Source organism: Carettochelys insculpta, chromosome 1 (assembly GCF_033958435.1).
Source record: "Carettochelys insculpta isolate YL-2023 chromosome 1, ASM3395843v1, whole genome shotgun sequence".
Lineage (NCBI taxonomy): Eukaryota > Metazoa > Chordata > Testudines > Carettochelyidae > Carettochelys > Carettochelys insculpta.
This window is the reverse complement of record NC_134137.1, coordinates 111,171,852-111,194,308: the sequence shown is the minus strand read 5'-3', so window position 1 is coordinate 111,194,308 and position 22,457 is coordinate 111,171,852. Positions and strand designations below refer to the sequence as shown.

Here is a 22,457-nt window from a genome sequence, read left to right as displayed (position 1 = left end):
CTGAAAGAAATCTCGAGACCCATGGATAAAGTTTCAGTGCTGACTCCATTAGTGAAAAAGAGAATGTTCCTAATAGAATACGATGCTGGATTTGCCACCAGTGGGATTGAGGACTTTGTTGTGTGTGTGTGTGAGGACTTAGCCGTGGCCCAAGTCTGGGCTCATGATCATCTATCTTGGGGCTTGGCTCTTCTTTCCCAAGATCTCTCTTCTCGATTCTGTCTTCCATCTGTGGATTGTTTTCTGCAACTTTCAGTTCTTCAGTTCAGTGCTTTATGTCTCTGACACCCAGGCTGGGGGCTTTATAAACATGTATCTGCAGCACTGCTTCTTTTCTGCAAAAAGGGCTTAAGCACTCAGCTGCAGGAAGGGATTCACAGTTTTGAATCTCAGCCAGAAAGGCACCTAAGCCCTTTTGGGAAGATGGAGCACAGGAAAAACTCCTCAGCATTTCCTAGTGCCTAGCTTGGGTGGCTCCCTGCTCATATTTGACAGTTTTTGTGGAGCCCATTTTTAACCACCTGATTCTCCTTCTGCATCCTGTCCTCAGAGCTCTGGAGTCTCCGTTAGATAGCACAGCCCCTAACATCAGTGGATCTAGTCCTAACTATCGATATAAAAGAAACAGAGGAATCAGGTACATACAAGCTGATGTTAAATTAAAAAGTAAAACTGGTAAAGTAGGTTTTAAAAATCTTTCTCTTGTAGCCTTGTGCATTACACACAGAAGTAATAAGGGCAACATTTTCAGTAAAGTATGTTTTAACATGACCGTGTCCCATTTAAACTTCACATTGCAGTAAACTGCAAACGTGTGCTCTCCTGTTTGAAATAGGTTGAAGGCCCCCGGGTTGGGCGTGTGAATGTGGTGAGGCAGGAGGTGGCTGTGATTCTTGTAGCTGGACTACATTTCCCAGCATTACTGCTCAGCCTGGGAAGTGAGACGGTACTATTATTCATTCGGAAGAAGTTTTCTTGGGCCAATGAAACAAGCCCCTTTCCTTTCACCTACCCGGCTGAGATTGACGATAGGGTTAACCCGAAGATGCTGTTCCAGCTGCAGGGTTAAGGCTAAGGGACCGCGCTACAGACAAAGGAATAGGGAGACGGACGCGGCAGCAGCTCCTGGCTGAGTCTATTGGGTGATAACTAAGACAGTTAACTAGTTGCTCCCTTGTGATTTGATTGAGGGAATGTGGAAATATTCAAGACTTCTCTAAGTCAAGGCAGATGTGTATTTGAGCAGATGTTCTTGCAGCAGTAATTGAAAACACGAGTTAACTTTAGTGCACGTTTTCTCCCCTTTCCCTGCAGCTTAGTCTGTCTTCTTCTTCGTGTTTTTCCTGAAGAGGAAATCTTGTAAATGTTCGGCATTTGGCTGCTTTGGTACTTAACTCTTGGAACAATTCCGGTGTTCACTGTATCGACTGGAGGACGCCAGCTGAGTCCGGAGAAGAGTGTAGTATGGGGGCCTGGTCTGAAAGCAGATGTTGTGCTCCCTGCTCGGTATTTTTATGTGCAGGCTTTGGACACTGAAGGGCACAGGTAAGCATCACAGCTTCTTCTCACAGCAACTTTAAATTGTGGTTATGGCCAAAAAGATGTTCGAGTTTAAAATGGCATTTCCTTACTTCATAAGGCTAAATACTCATATGAGGCTCCCATCCCCACAGTATCTGAAGGCATGAAAGAATTTAAAATTAGAAATCACTGTTTCCGTGCTGCCATTCCCAAGATCCTTGCCCCAGAAGTATTTAAGCATTGTGCAACTTTACTCAAATTACACAAATATTTAAGCCTTTTGAGTCCAAGTCATACTTTACAGGATTTTTTTTTTGTTGACAAAATAAGTTTTACTTCTTCTCCAGTTACACTGAAGAACCAGACTCCTCACTTCTATATTCAATTCCATTGTAGAATTGTCCCTACTTTCTCTTCAGAGCCACCTGGGTGCCTGCATGTACTGGCTCTCTTGTTATTTAATTAAGAAAACTGCCTAATTTGCCTTTCTTGAAGAAAGGGCTATTTACACTGAATGCCCCAAATCTCACATTTTATGCATTATATCTCTTTGTAAACTTTGTCATGTGTAAACTGCTCTAATGTTCTTTTAATTAATGAATTTTAGCAGGCCTTTCATCCTGAAAATAATCAGAAATTAGTGTAATTGTACAATGCATTAAGAAAAAATATTCAATAAAAATTAAATAATCCCTTTTCGCATACGAAGCAGTGATTCCATAGATGCCATCCAGGTTGCGCCACTGCCTTCCCCTCCCATCCACCAGCAGTTAATTTGACCCAGATTTTTATATTTAAGCTTCCCTTTGGGATATTATCCACAGTCAGAAAAATAATATACATTTAAAAAATATACAACAATCTTTTCAAACTCTCGTGTTCCATTTGCCATTTACCTCAAGGTTCACAGGCATCATACAGGATGTGAGATGGGGAAAGGAATGGAAAATTCTATTACAGACAAAATAGAAGTATTTTGGCTCAACAAAAAGTTATTGCTAATTCTCCTGTGTCAAGATTATACCTTATAAAAAAACTGGTCAGAATAAGTTATGATGTGCCTTCTAAACTTTCCTGCTTCTTTCAGTTATAACACAAACCAGTAATCCCCATAGACATATAGGTAGTAAATCTGTGAAGCCATTTAATATAGTTACCTATTAAATATTGTACGTAACAAGGATGAACAAACTTTTTACGTTGGGCCCCGCTTTTCATCCCTGCAGTTAGCAGAGCCTTCCCAACCTGTCTAGTGTAATCCACACCTACTGAAATGTCAGTTATGTTCATATGAAAAATAGTCCCTTTCAGCATGTGTAAGACAATAAATATGTATAATGTAAAAACTTTATTATTCAGTATATAGACGTAAATACAGTAAAAACAGTAACATTTCAACATTTTAATCAAATGGATGAGCCTGAGACCTAGCAGTCGATAGTGCCAAGCCCTCCTTATAAAATGTCACGACCCCCTGAGGGGGCCCACTCCCCACTTTGTGCATCCCTGGTATAGAAAATTAAGCAAACCTAGTAACATTTTGAGACAACCTAAAGCTTAATTCAAGGATTGAAATTAGTGAGCAAGATCATCTCTAGACAGGAAGTACACAGCAAGGAATAGGAAACTCACCACTTGCCACGTGTGGCATTTTTATCAAAATATTCCATGAGAGGTAGGGCTTGTGGGTCTTACCCACAAAACTTCATTATCTAATAAATAAAATTGTTAGTCTTTGAGGTGCTACAGGACTGCTTGGTTTTTTGTGTGGCTGTAAATGAAAACACTCCCTTTTGCAATGCTGTGGCTGTGTGAATGCGATTTTCTGACATTACTTACTTAGACATTAGAACATTGAAATAACATTGAAAAAAGCCTGCAGTGTAGACATAGCCTCAATGTCATTTATTCCTTTGAAAATTTCCTCAGCTCCTTAAACCTGCAAATTCCCTAAAATCTGAGGAGGCCAGATCCATTTGAACAGAGTGTCTGTATGCACTGGCATTGTTTCCTAGCACCTCCCCCCACCTTAACAGTAGCATAACTCCAAGAAGGCTGCTAGCCGGTTGTTATCTACATTTCCCTTCCCAAGGAGGAATGTGCAGTTTCATTCAACCGAGTGGGAAATGCATGTAAAGTAACAACAGTGAGATTATCAGAGAGGTAGCCGTGTTAGTTTGTAGCTTCGAGAACAACAGGAAGTCTTGTGGCACCTTATACACTAACAGATATTTTGGAGCATAAGCTTTCGTGGGCAAAGACCTGCTTCATCAGATGCATGAGTGGAGGGGGTGGTTTCAGAGGGGTATTTAAAGAGTGGGGTCCCAGTAAGAGGGAGGGCCAGAGCAGACAAGGTCTATTCAGTCAGGGTGGAAATGGCCCATTATCAGTAGTATACATTAAGACAGGAGAAAAAACAAGTCAGATCAGACAGGGGGATGTGAGCCTTTGTCAGAGTCTAATGGGGAGATATTAGCACCCAGAGCAGAGAAACTGCCTTTGTAAACTGCAAGCCACGCCCAGTCTCTGTTTAATCCATGGTTAATGGAGTCAAATTTACAAATAAATTGCAGCTCAGAGATTTCTCTCTCCATTTGATTTTTGAAATTTTTTTTGTTTCAGGACTGTCACCCTTAAATGTGCCACCGAGGCTACGTCTACACTAGCAAACTACGTTGAAGTAGCCTATTTCGAAGTAAGAACATCGAAATAGGCTACTTCGACGCGTATTGTCTGCACATCCTCCAGGGCTGCTGCTGTTGACGTTCAACGTCAAAGGAGCGACGGGGAACGTTGAAAGGAGCTGCCCCGGAAGGAAATGCGGAGCGTCCACACACACAAGCGCTCGCCGTTGACATAAGGGGCCAGCAAATCCTGCAGACTGGGTCACGGGCTGGACTAGCCCTTCTGGGGCAAGAGCAAGCTGCTCCCTTAAAGGGCCCCTCCCAGACACACTCGGCCTGCACAGCATGAGGTCCACAGAGCCAACAACTAATTGCAGACCCTGTGCACACAGCATGGACCCCCAGCTGCAGCAGCTGCAGCCAGAAGCCCTGGGCTAAGGGCTGCTGCACGCGGCAACCATAGAGCCCTGCAGGGGCTGGACAGAGTGTCTCTCAACCCCTCAGCTGATGGCTGCCATGGAGGACCATGCTTTTTCAATGTAGTGGGACGCAGATCGTCTACACACGCCCTACTTCTGTGTTGAACGTCAAAGTAGGGCGCTATTCCCATCTTCAAATAGGAATAGCGATTTCGACGTCTCGCTGCCTAATGTCGATTTCAACGTGGAAATAGCGCATGGCATGTGTAGATGCAACATGTGCTATTTCGACATTGTGCCATCTACTTCGAAGTAGCTGGCTAGTGTAGATGCACCCTGAGTGTCCAGGGAGATTAAAGTGTCCCCCCACAGGCTTTGGTACATTACAGTTTCTGATGTCTAATTTATGTCCATTTATTCTTTTACCGAGAGACTGTCCAGTTTGGCCAATGTAAATTGCAGTGGGGCATTGCTGGCACATGATGGCATATATTATATTAGTAGATGTGCAGGTAAAAGAGCCACTGATGGTATAGGTGGTGTTAGGTCCTGTGATGATGTCACTGGTGTAGATATGTGAGCAGAGTTGGCAGTGAGGACTGTTGCAGTGGCTGGTTCCAGGCTTAGAGTCACTGGTTTGTGATTTGTAGTGGCTGGTGAGGATTTGTTTAAGGTTGGCAGGCCGTAGTTTGAGGAAAGGTTGGTAAAGGTCTTGTAGATGTTTGTCTCTGTCTGATGGATCAGAGCAAATACCTTAGTGCCTGGCTGTAAACAATGGATCATGTAGTATGCCCTGGATGAAAGCTGGAGGCGTGTAGATAAGCATAGCAGTCCATGGGTTTTCAGTATAGGGTGGTATTTATGTGACCGTCACTTATCTGCACTGTAGTGTCCAGGAAGTGAATTTGTGGTGTGGACTGGTCCAGGCTAAGGTTGATGGTGGGATGGAAACTGTTGAAATCACGGTGGAACTCTTCAAGAGCTTCCTTCCCATGGGTATAGATGATGAAAATGTCATCAATGTAGCACAGGTAGAGAAGGGGTGCTAGGGGATGAGAACTGAGAAAGCATTGTTCCAGGTCAGCCATAAAAATGTTGGCATACTGTGGGGCTATGCTCCAAAATATCTGTTAGTCTGTAAGGTGCCACAAGACTTCTTGTTGTTCTTGAAACAGTGAGATTAGCATTATCTTACGTGATGATTCTTACTAAGTTGCCAGGTTGAACAATGCCATCTTGTAGCAAACGGCAGATACATCCTGGCCAACAGGGCACATTCTGTAGACAGCCTTCTTAGTCGGGTATTGGGAAGAGTTGCTGCAAGAAACCTGTCCTTTTTTATTTCTGGTAACTCAGATCTTTCATACAGAGCATATTTGATCAAAGAAATGGAGGTGCACAGTTTGCTTTAATACCTAGTAGCACATACCAATTTAACAGTTGTAAACCTTTTCCCTATATTCAAAACACTCCAAGATTTTTACTTTTTAGGCTGAATTTGTTCCAGATTTGTGAATTTTTTGAGCAAAATCCCCTAAATATTTTTTTAAATGTGCAACACTCTTAAAATTTGCCTGTTTCTACTCTGAGATTTATATTTGAGATATTTTGACTTCCTGTATAGGCAACAGGCTATCTTCAAAGAACCATGCTAGTGTCAATTGAATTCAGCCCACTGGTGTTACGGTAGGTGCTGCTGACTGCTGACCACTTTTGAAAATGTAGACCTTATTTAGATGTCTAAATTGTCATTGAATTCTTTGGAAAGTCTGGGCACTGAATACTAGGAAATCTTCCACTTCCACAATCTCTCTCTCTCTCTCTCTCTCACTAAAGTCATTGGCAATCTCTTCAGGGAGTTTAACTGGCATTAGCTTAGACCCTAAGCAAACTGTTATATAGTCACTTCTTAATCACGATTCTGCTTCTTCCCTATTTAGGTTTACTTTCTCTCCAGGCGCAAATGCATTCCAGGTGAAGATCACTGCTCCTGAAGAGCAGTTCACTCGGGTAGGAGTGCAGATATTAGACAGAAAAGATGGCTCCTTCATTGTGAGGTACAGAATGTATGCCAGCTACAAAAACCTGAAGATAGAAGTCAAAGTCAATGACAAACATGTTGCCAAGTCTCCATATACTTTAAAAGGTATAAAATGGTTTAAAGGTTTAAAATGTTAGAGCTACATGAAGCCCCTTTATTTTACATAGCACTTTTTTCATACTAACCATAGTCCAAAATACTCTATGGTACCAGGACCTGACCCTGCAAGTTGCTGAGACAGGGGTTCACAAAGATATTTAGCCACCCAAGTCCCTGTTTTAGGTTCTGCTGCAGACCTCAAACTCCACTCAGCTATCCCTGAATCCTGTAGATGCCTAAACTCAGGCTGTGTCTACATGGAGATAAAAGCCTGCAGCATGACCACGACTAGCCCAGATCAGTGCGCTCATGGGGCTCAGGTTCTGCAACTGAAAATATCGCTGTGTAGACAATCAGTCTCCAGCTGGAGCCCAAGCTCCTGGTTTCTGCAAAGGTGAAGGATCCCGGTGCCGTGGGACTCCAAGTTCAAATGTCTATTCTGTGTTTTTTCAGCCCCAGAGGCTGAGCCCGATGAGCCCAAGTCAGCTGCCCCTGCCAGCCATGTTTGTTTGTTTGTCTGAAATCTCTGTAGAGATGTACTCTCAGCACCTAAACTTTTGTGTAAACATTCCATAGCTGCCTGTTTCTGTCTCTGCTCATGCATACTGCTGCCTCACTGTGGGTATCCGGACATCATTCTCGCACCAGAACGATTCACGGATTGGCAAGATAGAATGGGAAGGAATGGCAATCTGGTAGACATGCTCACAGGCTCCCTAACTTCACACAAAATGAGAGGACTAAGTCCTCCTCTATAACCATTAGCCCAATAGGCAGGCTGTTCAACTGGGATGAGATGCCACTAGTTCAACTCCCCATCAGCACGGTAAAGAGAAGGGACTGAAAAGGGACCTGCCATCTGTTCAGTACGTTCAGTACACATCACTTCTGCCCAGGAAAAACCAGCAGGCAAGCACCTGTTTTTCCCTAGTTTGACCATCACTCTGGGGCTTAGGCAGGAAATAGATTCTTTTATTCTGGAACAGAGTTATCTACATGGGACAGTGATTCCAAACTAATGATAGCTAAACTACACCAGAAACATTATGCAGGTCCATTTGCCCTTTGTAGGCAAGGGCCTAAGACTCTTAGTCTGTGTCTACACTAACCTTCCCTTTTGGAAGGGGCATGTAAATGCAGCCAATCGAACATGCAAATAAGGCACATTTAAATATCTCACACCTCATTTGCATACTCCCATAGGATCTTGCTTCCGAAAGGGGCTGCTTTTGAAACACAAACAGCTGTGTAGATGCGGTTCCTTTGAAAGGAAACCCAATTTCGAAAGCACCTTTCTTCCACAAAAAAATTGGGAGTGTAGGCTCAGTGTAGTGTAGATGCAGTCTGAGGGTATATCTACACAGCAGCTTTATTTTGAAATAATTTATTCTGGAAGAGCGAGTCAGAAGGGCTTATTTCGAAATAACCCAACTACACACAAGGCTTTTTGAAATAGCACTTATTTGTGTCAAAATATAGCTTCTACACACATAAGCTGGGTCTACATGTGCCTTCTCCTTTTGGAGGGGGCACGTTAATGAGGCACTTTGGAAGATGTTAATGAGGCACTGACATGAATATGCAGCACCTCATTAGCATAATGACAGCCATGCACAATTTGAAAGTGCCACTTTCAGAACGCACGTGACCCATGGAGACGGGGGCCTTTCGAAAGGACCCCCTGACTTCAAAAGCCCCTTCTTCCTAAAACCAATTAGGAAGAAGAGGCTTTTGAAGTCAGGGGGTCCTTTCGAAAGGCACCCATCTATACAGGCAGCTGTGTTCCAAAAGCGGCACTTTTGAATTGCATGCAGCTGCCATTATGCTAATGAGGCACTACATATTCCTGGCAGTGCCTTATTAGCATCTTCCAAACTCCCTCTTTAGCAGACCCAGCTATAGAGCCATTGGATGCACTATGGCTTATTTCAAAATAGGTGCTGTCAAGACAGGGAATAGAGCCTATTTCGAAATAGCTATTTCAAAATAGGCATTATTCCTCTTAGAAAGAGATTTACCAGTTTCAAAATAAGCCAACTGCTATTTCGAAATTATTTGAAATAGCTGTTGCATTGTGTAGATGGTAGGATAGTTATTTTGAAATAATGGCTGTTATTTCAAAATAAATTTGCTGTGTAGACATACCCTATGTTAGAGTAACATACACACAAAAGGTGCAAGAACAAAGTGTAACATATTACACTAAAGGATTTACCCAGCTTTGCTTGGGTCTTTAAGTCGATTAATTTTTGTTTTTCTGGCAAATAAACTGAAAATGTCCATGCTTCATTTGAATCATTGCTCTGGCGTGGGGCTGGGGATGAGCGGTTCAGTGTGCAGGCTGCCCCCATGGGAGAGAGGACTACCCAAGCCCTCTCTCACCACAGCATCTTGGGGGCAAGTGGGAAGCACCTCTCCATGGCTGCTCCAGGTCCCACAGGCTCAGCTGGGGAAGGGGTGCCTGTCACCCAGCTGGGGTAAGTCCAGGTTTGTCTGCCCACTGTGCTCCTAGCCAGAGCGAGGAATGGAGTAAAACTGTGCACTATCCTTGCACTCCCTGATGAAGGGGAATAGCCAGCAAGGTTCCTGTACAAATGGGAGGGGTGGAAGCTTCACACCCCCTCCCCCCAGGTTCATCCCCAAAAGGGCACCTGGAGAGATGGGAGGTTCGAGGCTAGGGCAGTCCCAATCATGGGGAAACACACCCAGCCAGTCCCTTCCACCATCCTGGTGATTCTGTCTCTTCTGTATGGTTTATAAGAAGCAATCCCAATCCTCACCTTGCTTTGTTTCACTAGGAAGTTGTATACTGAATTTGTTGGCCCTAACTCTTACCGTTTAGGAGGAGTTCTTGAACACACAAACAGGCTCTCTCAAATATATAGTAGATTATATGGATTCTTTCTGAATTTGGCTCAGAGTTCAGTGTAAGTAACTTCTGAATTTGAAGTCTTGTCTGCGTTGCATATAAAAATAATGTAAAAATCTGTGTCTTGTGCAATAGGTCCTGTATACCACGAGCATTGTGACTGCCCTCGTGCAGACAGCACTGCATGGCTGGAAGATATGAGCTGCCCACAAGCCATTCCACAGATTCAAAGAGACCTAGCACATTTTCCCACTGTTGATCCAGATAAGATCGCAAAGGAAATTCCACAAAGGTTTGGACAAAGACAGAGCTTGTGCCACTACGTCATAAAAGATAACAAGGTACAGTATGTGATTTCGCTGGAGTATTAATGGGAGGCTCCTAGCTACTCGTATATTTAGGCTTGTTCAAACTTTCAATTATAAATTATCCTTTTGACTTTTTTTTGAGAAGCTCTCTCACTGCCATTATTTGCTTCATTACCCTCGTATATAATATTTAGTTCTTTAACTAGTCGTTTTCATTGCAGAACTCAATACTTACCTTCCTTTGTAAGGAGTTTTATCTCCATGGTACAGAAGGAGCAGTTGAAATGCAGAGAGGCAAATGACTTTCCCCATAGTTATGCAACAGATGTATGGTGGAGTTGGGTGTAGACCCAAGTGTACTGACTCCCAGCTAAGTTTCCTGTCCATAGGGTTTTACAAGAGTTTTGAATATTCATCAATTTTGTATGGTGTGATGGTCTAAGAATCCTAAACTCTTGCTAACAGAACTCTTCTAACTTCAGCAGAATTTGACGTTATTGGAAGCTATGCCTGAATTACAAGCTAGCAGTTTAAATAAGGGTTTTCTAGTCCTGCTTGTACAGGCCCGGGCTTTTCAGGAAAGCATGCAATCTTGTGCAGTAAGGCACCAGCCAAGCACCAAGTAGGTGTGAGTTGTGCCTCTCTACTGCAGGGAGCAGCCTACCTTCCTTCTGTTTTCAGTTCTTGTCTGCATGGTGAAGTTTTGGATTCCTAGAAATTTAACAGTGTTACACCGAACCCTTCCAGAGAGCATATTTTGTTTTTGTATATATTTTCTGTATGCAATGAATGTAATCTGGGAACATAAGAACGGCCATACTGGGTCACCCAGTAGCCTGTCTGCCGACAATGGCCAGTGCCATGTGCCCCAGAGCGGGGTGGACCAAAGACAATGATCAAGCAATTTGTCTCCTGCCATCCATCTCCAGCCTCTGACAATTAGAGGCCAGGGACACCATTCCTGACCTTGGCTAATAGCCTTTTATGGACCTAAGCTCCATGAATTTATATAGCTCTTTCTTAAATTCTGTTATAGTCCTAGGCTTCACAGTCTCCTCTGACAAGGAGTTCCACAGGTTAACTATGTGCTGAGTGAAGAACTTTCTTTTATTAGTTTTCAACCTGCTACCCATTAATTTCATTTGGTCTCCTCTACTTCTTGTATTATGGGCACAAATAAATCACTTCTCCTTATTCACCCTCTGCACACCTGTCATAATTTTATATACCTCTATCCTATCCCCACTCAGCCTCCTCTTTTCTAAACTGAAAATTCCCAATCTTTTTAGCCTCTCCTCATACGGGACCTGTTCCAAGCCCCTAATCAGTCTAGTTGCCCTTTTCTAAATCTTTTCCAGTGCAAGGCTATCTTTTTTTAAGTGATGAGACCACATCTGTACACATTATTCACGATGTGGGCATACCATAGATTTATATAGGGGCACTATATGGAAAAGAGTGCAGTAAATTCAGGCTTGACAGCAATGCATTTCTGATTACAGGGTATCATTTTTAAAAGTGACTGCAAAGGACAAAAAAAGAAAGTGTGTCCCTTTTCTGACTTCATCAGAGAGATAGGATATTCTAAGGCCTCCCAAAAATGACTTAGTTATATAAAGGAGAAACCATACAATCTGTCTGATTAAAGAAAACAGCAGAAATGTAGCACTTTAAAGACTAATAAAACAATTTATTTAGTGATGAGCTTTGATGGAACAGACCCACTTCATGAGATTGGCATCTGTAAGTACAGAGGTCCCAAAAAAATTGCAATAAAAACTGGCAAATCAAGTACATAGAGAAAGTGGTGAGTTGGAGTTCATATTCAAATTTGACTCATTAACACTTGGTGTGAACTGAGACAGTAATTACCTCACGCATTATAAGGACTGCTTCCCTTCCTTTGACGCTTGTAATTATCTCAGGCAAGACGCTTAACGTCCCCCACGCCTCACCCCCCTCCTACTTGATTTATCAGTTTGTACAGCCATTTATTTTAGATCTCTGTACTTATAGATTCCAGTCTGTACTGGAAATGCAATTGATCTGATGAAGTGGGTCTGTCCCACAAAAGCTCATCACCAAATAAATCATTTTGTTAGTCTTTAACATGCTACATTTCTGCTAGGTTTTTTGTAGAGTACAGACTAACATGGCTACCTCTCTGTTACTATTCAATTTGTCTGACTGTTTACTATGAAATGGGAAAGCTCCAATAATATATTTTTTCATGAAGCAAAAACACCAATGCAATAAATTTTGGATTATTTTTAGGTTTATATAAGGACCTTTGGTGAGCATGTAGGTTTCAGGATTTTCATGGATGCCATACTACTTTCTTTGACAAGAAAAGTGAGTATTTCTCAGTAATATGTTGTATATGTTAGTGTTTAAATATAAACAGTCTCTGAAATCTTCTTTACAGTTTTGTTGAGACCCCTGAAACAATAAAGAACCTCTACCACTGTTCTTGTTCTTATTTTTATTACTTTCACATTAAGAAATAATAAGCTAGCAGGATTGGTCCAGATGAAGTTGGATGGTCTGGTATGACTTGATTAATTTGTAGAATGTAACTTACAAATTTTAATTATCTGCAATGTTGTAGCTGAGCTAGTCCAGGAACATTAAAAAGACAAAATGGGTGAGGTAAATACCTTATGGCTACGTCTGCACTAGGGGGAAAACTTCGAAATGGCCATGCTAATGGCCAAATTGGAGAACACTAATGAGGAGCTGAAATGAATATTCAGGACCTCATTAGCATGCTGCCAGTGCCGCATTTCACTGACATACGGCTTGTCTACATGGGGATCATTTTCGAAGACCCTGCAAACATCGAAATCCCCTTATTCATATCAGCTGATTTCAGTGTTCACAGGGTCCTTTCGAAAAGGACCCCCATGTAGATGAACCGTGCAAGAGCGAAACAGGGCACTTTCAAAGTGCTGCGGCCGGCAGCATGCTAATGAGGTGCTGACTATTCATTTCAGGGCTTCATTAGTATTCTCTGATTTGGCCATTAGCATGGCCATTTCAAAGTTTTCCCCTAGTGTAGATGTAGCCTATATTGGACCAACTTCTACTGGGGAAAGAGACAAGCTTTCAAGCTTATGCAGAGTATGTTAAGGTATGTATTCTCTACCTTCTCCTCAGAGCAACCTGTGGGTAAACATTATTCACAAAGACTACGTCTACATATTCAGGTCTACACATGCAGGCTCCTTTTCGAAAGGACCCTGGCTACTTCGAAGTCCCCTTATTCCTATCTGCTCATGGGAATAAGGGGACTTCGAAGTAACTGGGGTCTTTTCAAAAAGGAGCCCCGTCTGGACGCGCCACGCAGCGGCGAGTCGCGTCAATTTCAAAGTGCCGCGGCCGCCCGCATGCTAATGAGGTGCTGAATATGTATTTCAGCGCTTCATTAGTAAACTGCAAAGTGGCCGTTTGCATGGCCATTTCGAAGTTTTTGGCTAGTGTAGACACGGCCAAAGAGAGCACTCTGTGTCTGACCTCAGGCCTCATCCTCAAAGAAAACACACACAGCATTTAAAAGGTGAGCTAGGGCGCTTACATTGTTCGTTAAACACTGAAAATCATGTAATAAATACACTGGATACATAGCTTATTATAACAATCTGTAACTCAGTAATCCCCCATTTTTGTCATACAACTGCTGAGATGTTAAGATGTCACTTCACCTTGAATGGTCTCTTACAATGCATGTAAACTACTTATACTGAATTTATCTTTTCCTCTTTGTAGTTAGTTTTGACACCCCTTTGTACATTTCCCAGACCTGAAGATGAACTCTGTATAAGTTCAAAACTCTCCGTCTCACAAGCAGAAGTTAGTCCAATAAAAGATATAACCTCACCTATCCTGTCTCTTCAATATTTATTAGGAAGCTACACCTTATAACAAAGGCCTATAGAATTTAATAGAAAACAATTTTCCATAGGCTTGGTGAACCATCCTGTAGGATTTAATAAAGAATTATATCACTGCTAATACATTTGGTGGGATGATTTAAACAAACATTAGGACATTTATAAAATTATCTATTAAATGCTGTAGACTGTGGACAGAGGTCAGAGGCAAAAAGATGCTGTGGCACAAAGCACTACCACACACTATCCTTTGAGGATTCCCTGATATTAAGCCCTTGCATATGGGGCATGGATGGGGAAGCAGGACTGGGGCTGACAGCACATAGTACATACTGTGGAGATCTGAGCTTCACTACAGTTCATAAGGTAGTTTAGAAAGGCTGCCATAATTTAAACAGGTGCCTATGATTTCCTATGTTAGAGCAGATGTTCTCTGGCCACAACTATAGTCAAAATTAAATATCTAGAGAACCTTATTTGTGTTATCACCATTCAGTTCTATATACATTTTCCATTAGGTAACATGATTGTAGAACAAAAACATCTGTTGTGTTGAAGGAGAAAATCAGCCCCCACATGAGTCTTCGGTCTGCAAGTAAACATTGATATGTAGTTCATAGCTTGTCCATTATTGAATAGAACCAGTAGATGGCACTAAAGACCACAGGCCTTTCCAGAATCTCTGTAAAGTGAGAACTCTTTGTTTTATGAGATAGATAGAACCTGTGGCCATGTCTACGCTACAAAAATAACTTCGAAGTTGCTTACTTTGAAGTACAACTTCGGAGCAAGCAACTTTGAAGTTGAATGTCCACACACACCCTGGATTGAAGTTAAACTCGGAAGTAGGGCACTACTCCATTCCTGGGAATGGTGTAAGGACTTCGAAGTTAACTTTGGAGTAAAGGAAAATGTGGTAGGCTCTCTACTGGCTACTTCGATGTAGTGCCTAACTTCAAAGTTAACTTCAAAGTTAGTTCCTAGTGTAGACGCACCCTGTCTGTCTGTATACAAGCTGGAGATAAGAAAGGGCCTTTTATTTCACTAACTCTGGAACTTCCACACCTTTCTGCCTGTTCTGAACAGGGAATGCTTGCCAGCTGTCATCAAGAGAAAACAGACTTTGCTGTCCTTTCTCAACCATATGCAAAAGTGTGTACAAAACATTATTGATATCTGGCAGAGATTAGTTTCTGTCTTTGTCTATGAATGTAAACTGGGTCAGAAACCTAATGTTTCTAATGCATGAGCAGCGAAGGACCAAAGATGTTGCAATGTGAGGAGTCACAATGAAATTAATTACCTGCTGCTCTGAACAAGTGTTTAAAAAGAGAAAAGTTTCACAGATGCATATGCTACGAAGAGAAAGTTATGTACTTAAAACTTCATGTTATGTATATATAGGGATGTGGTCAATATAGACAATTAATGTGTGTGTAAATAATTATCCATTTTTCGGAAGATATTTTTGTTCATATTTTGTGACCATTTGTGAAGGACTAGTAGTTTCTCAGAATTAACATTACAGTACACTGATGGACTCGATGCATCTTATTTACTAAAGCTTATGTGATTTTCTTATTATGTAGACGGTGTAAGATTGTGTATTTAAGCTTTAATTGCCCTCTAAGATTTTGTGTATGGCATTGTATACTGTTGCCACTTAGCAACCTTAATAGCTTTTGAAATGGAGATTTTGATTTTTCAATAGATATTTTGGATGCTCTGTTAAATCAAGAAGAGTCGTGTTTATCTGTCTGACTCCTTTTGAAAACCGGTATATAATATTGCTTTGTTTTCTGACCTGATAGTAGAGATATTTAAAACACAGGTTTCTAAGAACAGCATTCCTGAAGTGTGATGATGAGTTGCTACAGTTTTTCAATATATTATGTCTCTGAACCTAACCTTAGATTTCTCTTACTGTACCTAATTTCAGATACCATAGTGATCAAGGAAAAAAGAGTATTCCTATGTATTAAACACATTCAATATGCCATCAACATAACTTGTCTTCATACAGGTGCAAATGCCAGATGTAGAGTTTTTTGTTAATTTAGGGGATTGGCCTTTAGAAAAAAAGAAATCTACTCAGAACCTACATCCCATCTTCTCATGGTGTGGCTCCATGGATTCGAAAGACATTGTGATGCCAACCTATGACTTGACAGACTCAGTCTTAGAAACTATGGGCCGGTAAGACACTATGTAACTTTTTCACAAAGCACTACATTTGAGCGAACAGTCTTTCAACAGAATCTTATATTACCAATATGTCAGTAAATTTTTGGACTATGTATTTATTTAAATTTCTATGTTAACATTGAGACACTGTATGTCTGAGTTTAGTTACTTTATACTTTTATATAACTGTATTCCTAAAATGTCCCATTTCAAAAACCAGAGACCACATGTAGTCCAATTAAAACCACTAATATATATAGTCACTGAAGACAGGTTCTCTCCATAACATTTTTAAGATACTCCTCCTCTTAAAATACAGATAGCCAACACTTTCATGTAGTCCTTCCTCTCTCATGTTGATTACTATAAGTGCCTCTTCTCAAGCTCCCTAACAGCTGTGTTTCCTCTTCAGAGCCGTAGAAAACCAGAATCAAAGACGGTCTTTCTTGTCTCTATGACTCTGCATCCATTTGAAACCTTGTACTGGCTCACCCTATTTTACTGCATTCAGTTCAGCTTTCTTGTCCTCATCAAAGACTTTCAGAGGTCTGTTCTTTATTTGTGCATTCTAATCTCTTCCTCTCCCTGCCTCCTTCACTCTGACAAAGATAGCACCCTCGCCCACCTTTTGGCAGCCTCTCCCACAGCCATCTCCACACTTTCCTTCCATACCATCCCAAGAATATGGAATGCTCTCTCTGCACTGATCCACAAAGCCACTATTGTCGTACCCCTTCCGATCTCTCCTCAAGACCCATTTCTTCCATACTGCCTGTTAGATATCAACTAATGAATGCTGGATTGAGTGTCAGATAGCATTGTTTGCAATCATTTTATCTATTACAATCATAAAAACTTTACAAACATCTATTTGATTGTATCTCTGCTGTCATGTCATCTGTCTTCTAAGATTGTAAGCTTTTGTGAGTAACACCAGTAGAAATGTGGAGTATAATTGTTGAGGCAGAACCAGGTCCAGAAGTGTATGACAGTAATATTTTAAAGATTAGTGTATGAAAACTGCAAGAGTCCTCTTTTCTGAAATCACTTGTTCCCTCCTGACATCTAGAGTCAGCCTGGACATGATGTCCGTCCAGGCCAACACGGGGCCACCCTGGGAAGACAAGAATACCACAGCAATTTGGAGGGGACGTGACAGCCGCAAAGAGAGACTTGAACTTGTAAAACTCAGTAGAAAATACCCAGATATTATAGATGCTGCTTTCACAAACTTTTTCTTTTTCAAACATGATGAAAGCCTCTATGGTCCCATTGTGAAGCATATTTCATTTTTTGATTTTTTCAAGGTAGGACATGAAACTGCTATTTAGACCTTCTTGCAGACTTAGCTCACCAATGTTTGAGAATTTTCCTCCCCCGCTACCCGCCATGTCTCTGCACATATTATACATCTATATTTAAAAAGTGCTTTAACTTTTCATACACAACCCTTTTATGATGATTAGATTTGACTTTAGAGCTTTTGTAGAAATCTTCTGTCCAATCTAATCTCACTAGCTTCCATTTTATTTTTCTTCTGCCCTGATTAGTGCTCATAGCTCCTCCCAATACAAGTCAGTGGAACTAATCTAACGAGTAAAAATATACATCTTTTAGAAATAAAGATTACTTACAATGTCAGACATAATTTGCATGTCTTAAAAGGGGCAAACTGTCTGTATTAAATAGTCTCAGAATAAAAAAAAACCTCCCACTACCCCAATCCTGGCTATCCTTTTTTTTTTAAAAAAAAAAATAACTATTTATGTTTTTTGCAGTATAAATATCAAATTAATATTGATGGCACAGTGGCTGCATACCGATTGCCTTACCTATTAGCAGGAAACAGTGTAGTGCTGAAGCAAGACTCCATCTACTATGAACATTTTTATAATGAGCTGGAGCCCTGGAAACACTACATTCCATTTAAAAGTGACCTGAGTGACCTCCTGGAGAAGCTACAGTGGGCAAAAGATAATGATGAAGAGGTAAATCTATATTAAAACACTTAGAAACATTTCCTGATAAATTAAAAGTAAGTGAATCCAAGTTAATTTGTTTAAAACAAACATATGAACAGGTCTTAAGAATGAGAGTCATATTATAATGGGGAGGCAAAGTATATTTTGCTTGTGTGTTCTTCTACAGTCCTTAATATAACAATGGAGTTTCAGAAATTAAAAGGTGTATTTACAGAGTAAGAACACCTCTCAGCATTAAGAATGTACATTTTCATTCTGCCTCACATTATCAGTAATAAATGTTTATTTCATTATTTTAAGTAGCATTCACCATGGCAGCACCCTAGACACTTGTCTACAAAATTGGAAGACTCATTACTAAAACTACATATTGTTTTACATTTCAGAGTAACTACAGGTTGAAACTCTCTCATCTGGCACTCTCTTGTTACTGGTCCAGAGAGCGCCTGGAGAAAGAGGTCCAGCTGCGCAGCTGCAGTGGAGCCCTGCTGGTGGTGGAGCTTCCTGGCAGCCCACACTGGGGAGCCCCTGGTGGGGAACTGGGGTTGGAAGCCCCATGGCGGGGAACCAGCTGAGGAGTCCAGCTAGGTCACAGAGCTCAGGCCAGGGCAGCCGGAGGGGATCCCAGCTGAGGCATGGAGCCCTGTCTGCAGCCCCAAAGCAGTGAGGAGACTGGCAGGGACTGGGGAGCCCCACAGCCTGGCCACTGGGAAGCCAGCTAGGGAGCCTGCTGGGGCCTAGATGCCTCTGGCACCCCTGCGGCAGCAGGGAACCCAGCCAGGCAGGAGACTGGCTGAGGCAGGGAGCCCTGCTGATAGCCCCACAGCTGGGAGTCCCGCAGGGAGCCCTAGCCAGCAGCCCGGTTGCAGGGAGCTGGAGTGGAGCCCCCCAGGCAGCCAGGAGGACAGCCCAGCCAGCAGGGAGCCAGGAGGACAGCCCAGCCAGGAGACCTGTCTTCCCCTGGTGCAGCAAATCCCACTCTGGTCCTGAGGGTGCTGGATGAGAAAGGTGCAACCTGTGCTACCATTTCCAGAAATGTTTCTATGTCAGGATTTTCCTTTTTTTTCTTTTTGACAGGCAAGAAATATTGCAAAATCAGGGCAGGAATTTGCACGAAATAACCTCATGGGAGATCATGTATTCTGTTATTATTTCAAACTTTTCCAGGTCAGTACATCAGACTTCTAGGGGAAAAAATATGTAGCAAGCACGTAAGAATATACAGATACTGGAAATCAGCCAGTCACAAAACAAAGAATAACAATAGAAAATGTTAAACAAGTTGTGGACATCATGTGAAGCTTGTATTCTAAGAGTGGCAGTTTAAGGGAGGCATTCCAGCTCCCATAAATCTCAATCTAATCTACAAGAATATGTCCCCTCAAGCTAGCACTTAGCAGTGATCAAAGAGTGTAGTTTCATTCCCCCATCCCCAGCCACAGCTGAAAATGTCTGTGCATTAGCACTGAGGTTTTGACACTTCAGGGATGTACCAAATGGAATCTGACAGCAGTGAAGTATCCGCTTACTTTCTCTATGACATGAGGGGCTTTTCTGAGAGCAGTGGGAGATTCTTTGGCCACACTGTCCCTATATAATTATTCTTCTGAGTTGTTAGATGTTATAGGAATTAGAGTAATACCTTCCTCTTTTTTTGAATTAGGAATACGCCAAATTACAAGTGAGCGAACCAAAAATCAGAGATGGCATGGAGAAGGTGGAGCAGCCTGATGATGACCTGTTTCCATGTACTTGCCACAGAAAGAAGGTATGGGGTATACAACAAAAAGTCCGATCCTGCAAGATCTTGATTGTTCTCAATTCCTATTTAACTGAATAGGAACGATGTCCAGCACCCAACGTCATCAGGTCCCATGATAAGTTTCTTACAAATTCTGACAAGCAATGGACTTGCGGGTGGTTCTATAGTTGTATTTTGTCCTTTTAAAACTGTGCTTCTTGCAACAACTCAGCAGGTTTAAACTGATGCTGAAAACAGACTGACCTGAAAGTGAACCCTGTGAAATCACTGAGACAAAACTGTAAGGAAAAGAACAGCAATAGAACAGAACTGTTTTAGAAAAGCAGTACTTCTGTCCGTCAAAGTCAAAAAGAGCCAGAAGAGCCGGTTTCCATTTTTCATTTGAATTTTTTTTCTGAATTGTTTGTAGTATTATTTACTGGTTTGAAAACTGCTCATCACTAACCAATAAAAGGGTAGGGTTTAGAGCATTTTTTTTTTAAATAATGCTTTTAGAATAAATAAGTCCCCAAGCAGTGAGAATAATTTTGTTGAAAATGCACAGCTTCAGTGATTATATGCTTTCAGAATTAAATAAGTATTTGTTAGAGTAAATTGAAAGGCTCTAAAAATTACTAGCTAATTTATACTAAGTGGTTCGGGAGCATCTCTCAAATCATTAACAGTCAGACCCACTCAGTTCTAGCAGGCATAGACAAGGAAGTCTGTCTCAGGTAGATCCTGTTGTGCAGGGGTGGGCAATAAAATAAGTGGTGACCCACCAGGGTTAGTCCCTGGCAGACTGCCACTACTTTATTTATCTGTGCCTTCACAGGCACTGGGCGATTACAGCTCTCGTTGGCCACAGGTCACTGTTTATGGCCAATGAGAGCAGCGTGAAGTGACGTGGACCAGAACACCACTTCCCACTGCTCTCATTAGCTGCAAATGGTGATCAGTGGACAATGAGAACTCCGATCACCCAACACCACTGGAGACAGAAGTAAATTTAGAGGTGGGGGCCCACCAAGAACTAACCCTGGCAGACTGGATCCAGCCCACAGGCCAGAATTTGTCCACCCTCCTGTTGTGAGTGGAGATTTGAGGACACAGCAGACATTCAGGACGCCCCCTCCAACTCCGCCCTACCACCTGCATACTTCAAAGAGTGCTTCTTAGACACAAATAAACCAGGACGGATTTAGGGAAAGAACCAACCTGCACTTACCTGGATACACTGGACCATAAAGGATGTGGAGAAGCTGTACTGTTTCAATCAGGCTGAAACAAGTGGTCAAAGAGGAAATGTTCCTGTCTGTCTATTTAGAAAGGGAAAAGATTGTTGAATTAAAGTAAGACATGCAAATACTATCTTGATTGTTAAAATGGCAATACTTAATATCTTTCCTTTTAAATTACAGGCCAAAGATGAACTCTGATATGAAGAAATAAAGTCATTTTTTTTAGAAACTTTACCTATCTTCAGAATCCCTTTACAAGAAAGTAAAAAGAACATTTTATTAACAATGTCAGTGGACAATACGAAGCAGCGTGCAAGAGTCTGAATGAGGAATATCTATTTTTGTTTTTATCATTAGTATCAACAGAATTTGCTGTTTTGAAATGTTTATTTTTGTTAATAAATTCACCTTCACTGCACTTACAGTTCTTTCACACACACTGATCTCAATGGATGCACCATATGTGCAGGGACAGCAGGCTCAGACCCAATTATGATACTAAGTCAGGTGTAAATTCTTCAAGCTCTAAAATTAGAATGTTTCCCAGCTAAAAATGAAAATTTTATTCATAGCTAACGAATTCTGAGGCTATATGGCTAGGAATAGGTTTAAGTCAAGTAGGGCTCTTTAAAGTGCTTCCAATACTGTATTTTCTGCTGAATAAAATGAATGCCAGCAGTAGCTCAATACTCACAAGCAATCCTGCAATAACTGGAGTAAACAGTATATGGATACAAACATACTTAAATTTTCAGCCTTCCAATGGATTATCATGAAGTAAAAATGATTTCACAAATGCTTTGGTAGTAGTAGCTTTTCAGATCCAGCACTGATAATACAGGGTTAGCTGCAATTTAATTTAACAGTGCCACCTCTTATCAAGCAAGTTCATCACCTGGCTTAACATCCTAAGTATGTTGAAACTATCGTCTTTCAAGTTTCTCTTTCACTGTCTCAGCTGTTTAAAAAAAAACCCAAAACACACCATTTCTATATGAACAAACAAGAGCTGCATCTACATGGCCCCTCCCTTTCAGAAGGGGCATGCAAATAAGGCACAGATTTAAATATCCCATGCCTCATTTGCATATTCCCATGTAATCTGGCTTCTGGAAGAGCCATTTCCAGACGCCAGTGCAGCCGTGTGGATGGGGTGCTTTCAAAAGGGGTGGCGTATCCTTTCAAATGAATCCTGTCCACACAGCTACTTTGGCTTCCAGAAATGGCTGTTCTAGAAGCCAGATCACATAGGAATATACAAACGAGGCACAAGATATTTAAATCCATGCCATATTTGCTTTTCTGATCAGCTGTATCTGCATGCCCTTTCTGAAAGGGAAGGGCCACGAGGACGCAGCTAAGTTGTATTAGGTTCCTTTTGTCCCAACAACACTGAAGCCTTAATGGGTGTTACACTTTTGCAGAAACATGGACAAAAACAAGAAATATCTGGCTAACTGGTTTTGCTGTAAAGGGTTGTGAAAAGAACGGTTTCATTGTATCATGCGGAAGCTTTCTCTTGCCAACCTTAACACACC

At 41.5% G+C, this 22,457-nt stretch overlaps 1 protein-coding gene across 2 annotated transcripts; it reads left to right on the top strand.

The window, feature by feature from the left end:
* The first annotated feature begins 1,003 nt into the window (after positions 1–1,003).
* On the top strand, positions 1,004–21,337 carry POGLUT2 (protein O-glucosyltransferase 2). Of its 2 annotated transcripts, XM_074983192.1 has the most exons (11): positions 1,004–1,157; positions 1,315–1,545; positions 6,505–6,710; positions 9,709–9,914; positions 12,156–12,233; positions 15,795–15,967; positions 17,025–17,262; positions 17,734–17,943; positions 19,015–19,104; positions 19,601–19,705; positions 21,100–21,337. In XM_074983192.1, exons 2-11 carry the CDS (start codon positions 1,364–1,366, stop codon positions 21,115–21,117), a joined length of 1,506 nt encoding a protein of 501 aa, XP_074839293.1. In that variant the 5' UTR covers positions 1,004–1,157; positions 1,315–1,363; the 3' UTR covers positions 21,118–21,337. The 2 variants fall into 2 exon arrangements, with proteins under 2 accessions (XP_074839293.1, XP_074839292.1); XM_074983191.1 differs by having other exon boundaries at positions 1,004–1,545.
* The last annotated feature ends 1,120 nt before the right edge of the window (positions 21,338–22,457 follow it).

Coding starts and splice junctions, on each gene's coding strand:
- POGLUT2 (XM_074983192.1), top strand. CDS start 1,364: ATGTTCGGCATTTGGCTGCTTTGGTACTTAACTCTTGGAACAATTCCG. Junction 9,915..12,155: donor ACGTCATAAAAGATAACAAG/GTACAGTATGTG, acceptor GATTATTTTTAG/GTTTATATAAGGACCTTTGG. Junction 19,105..19,600: donor ATTATTTCAAACTTTTCCAG/GTCAGTACATCA, acceptor TTTTTGAATTAG/GAATACGCCAAATTACAAGT.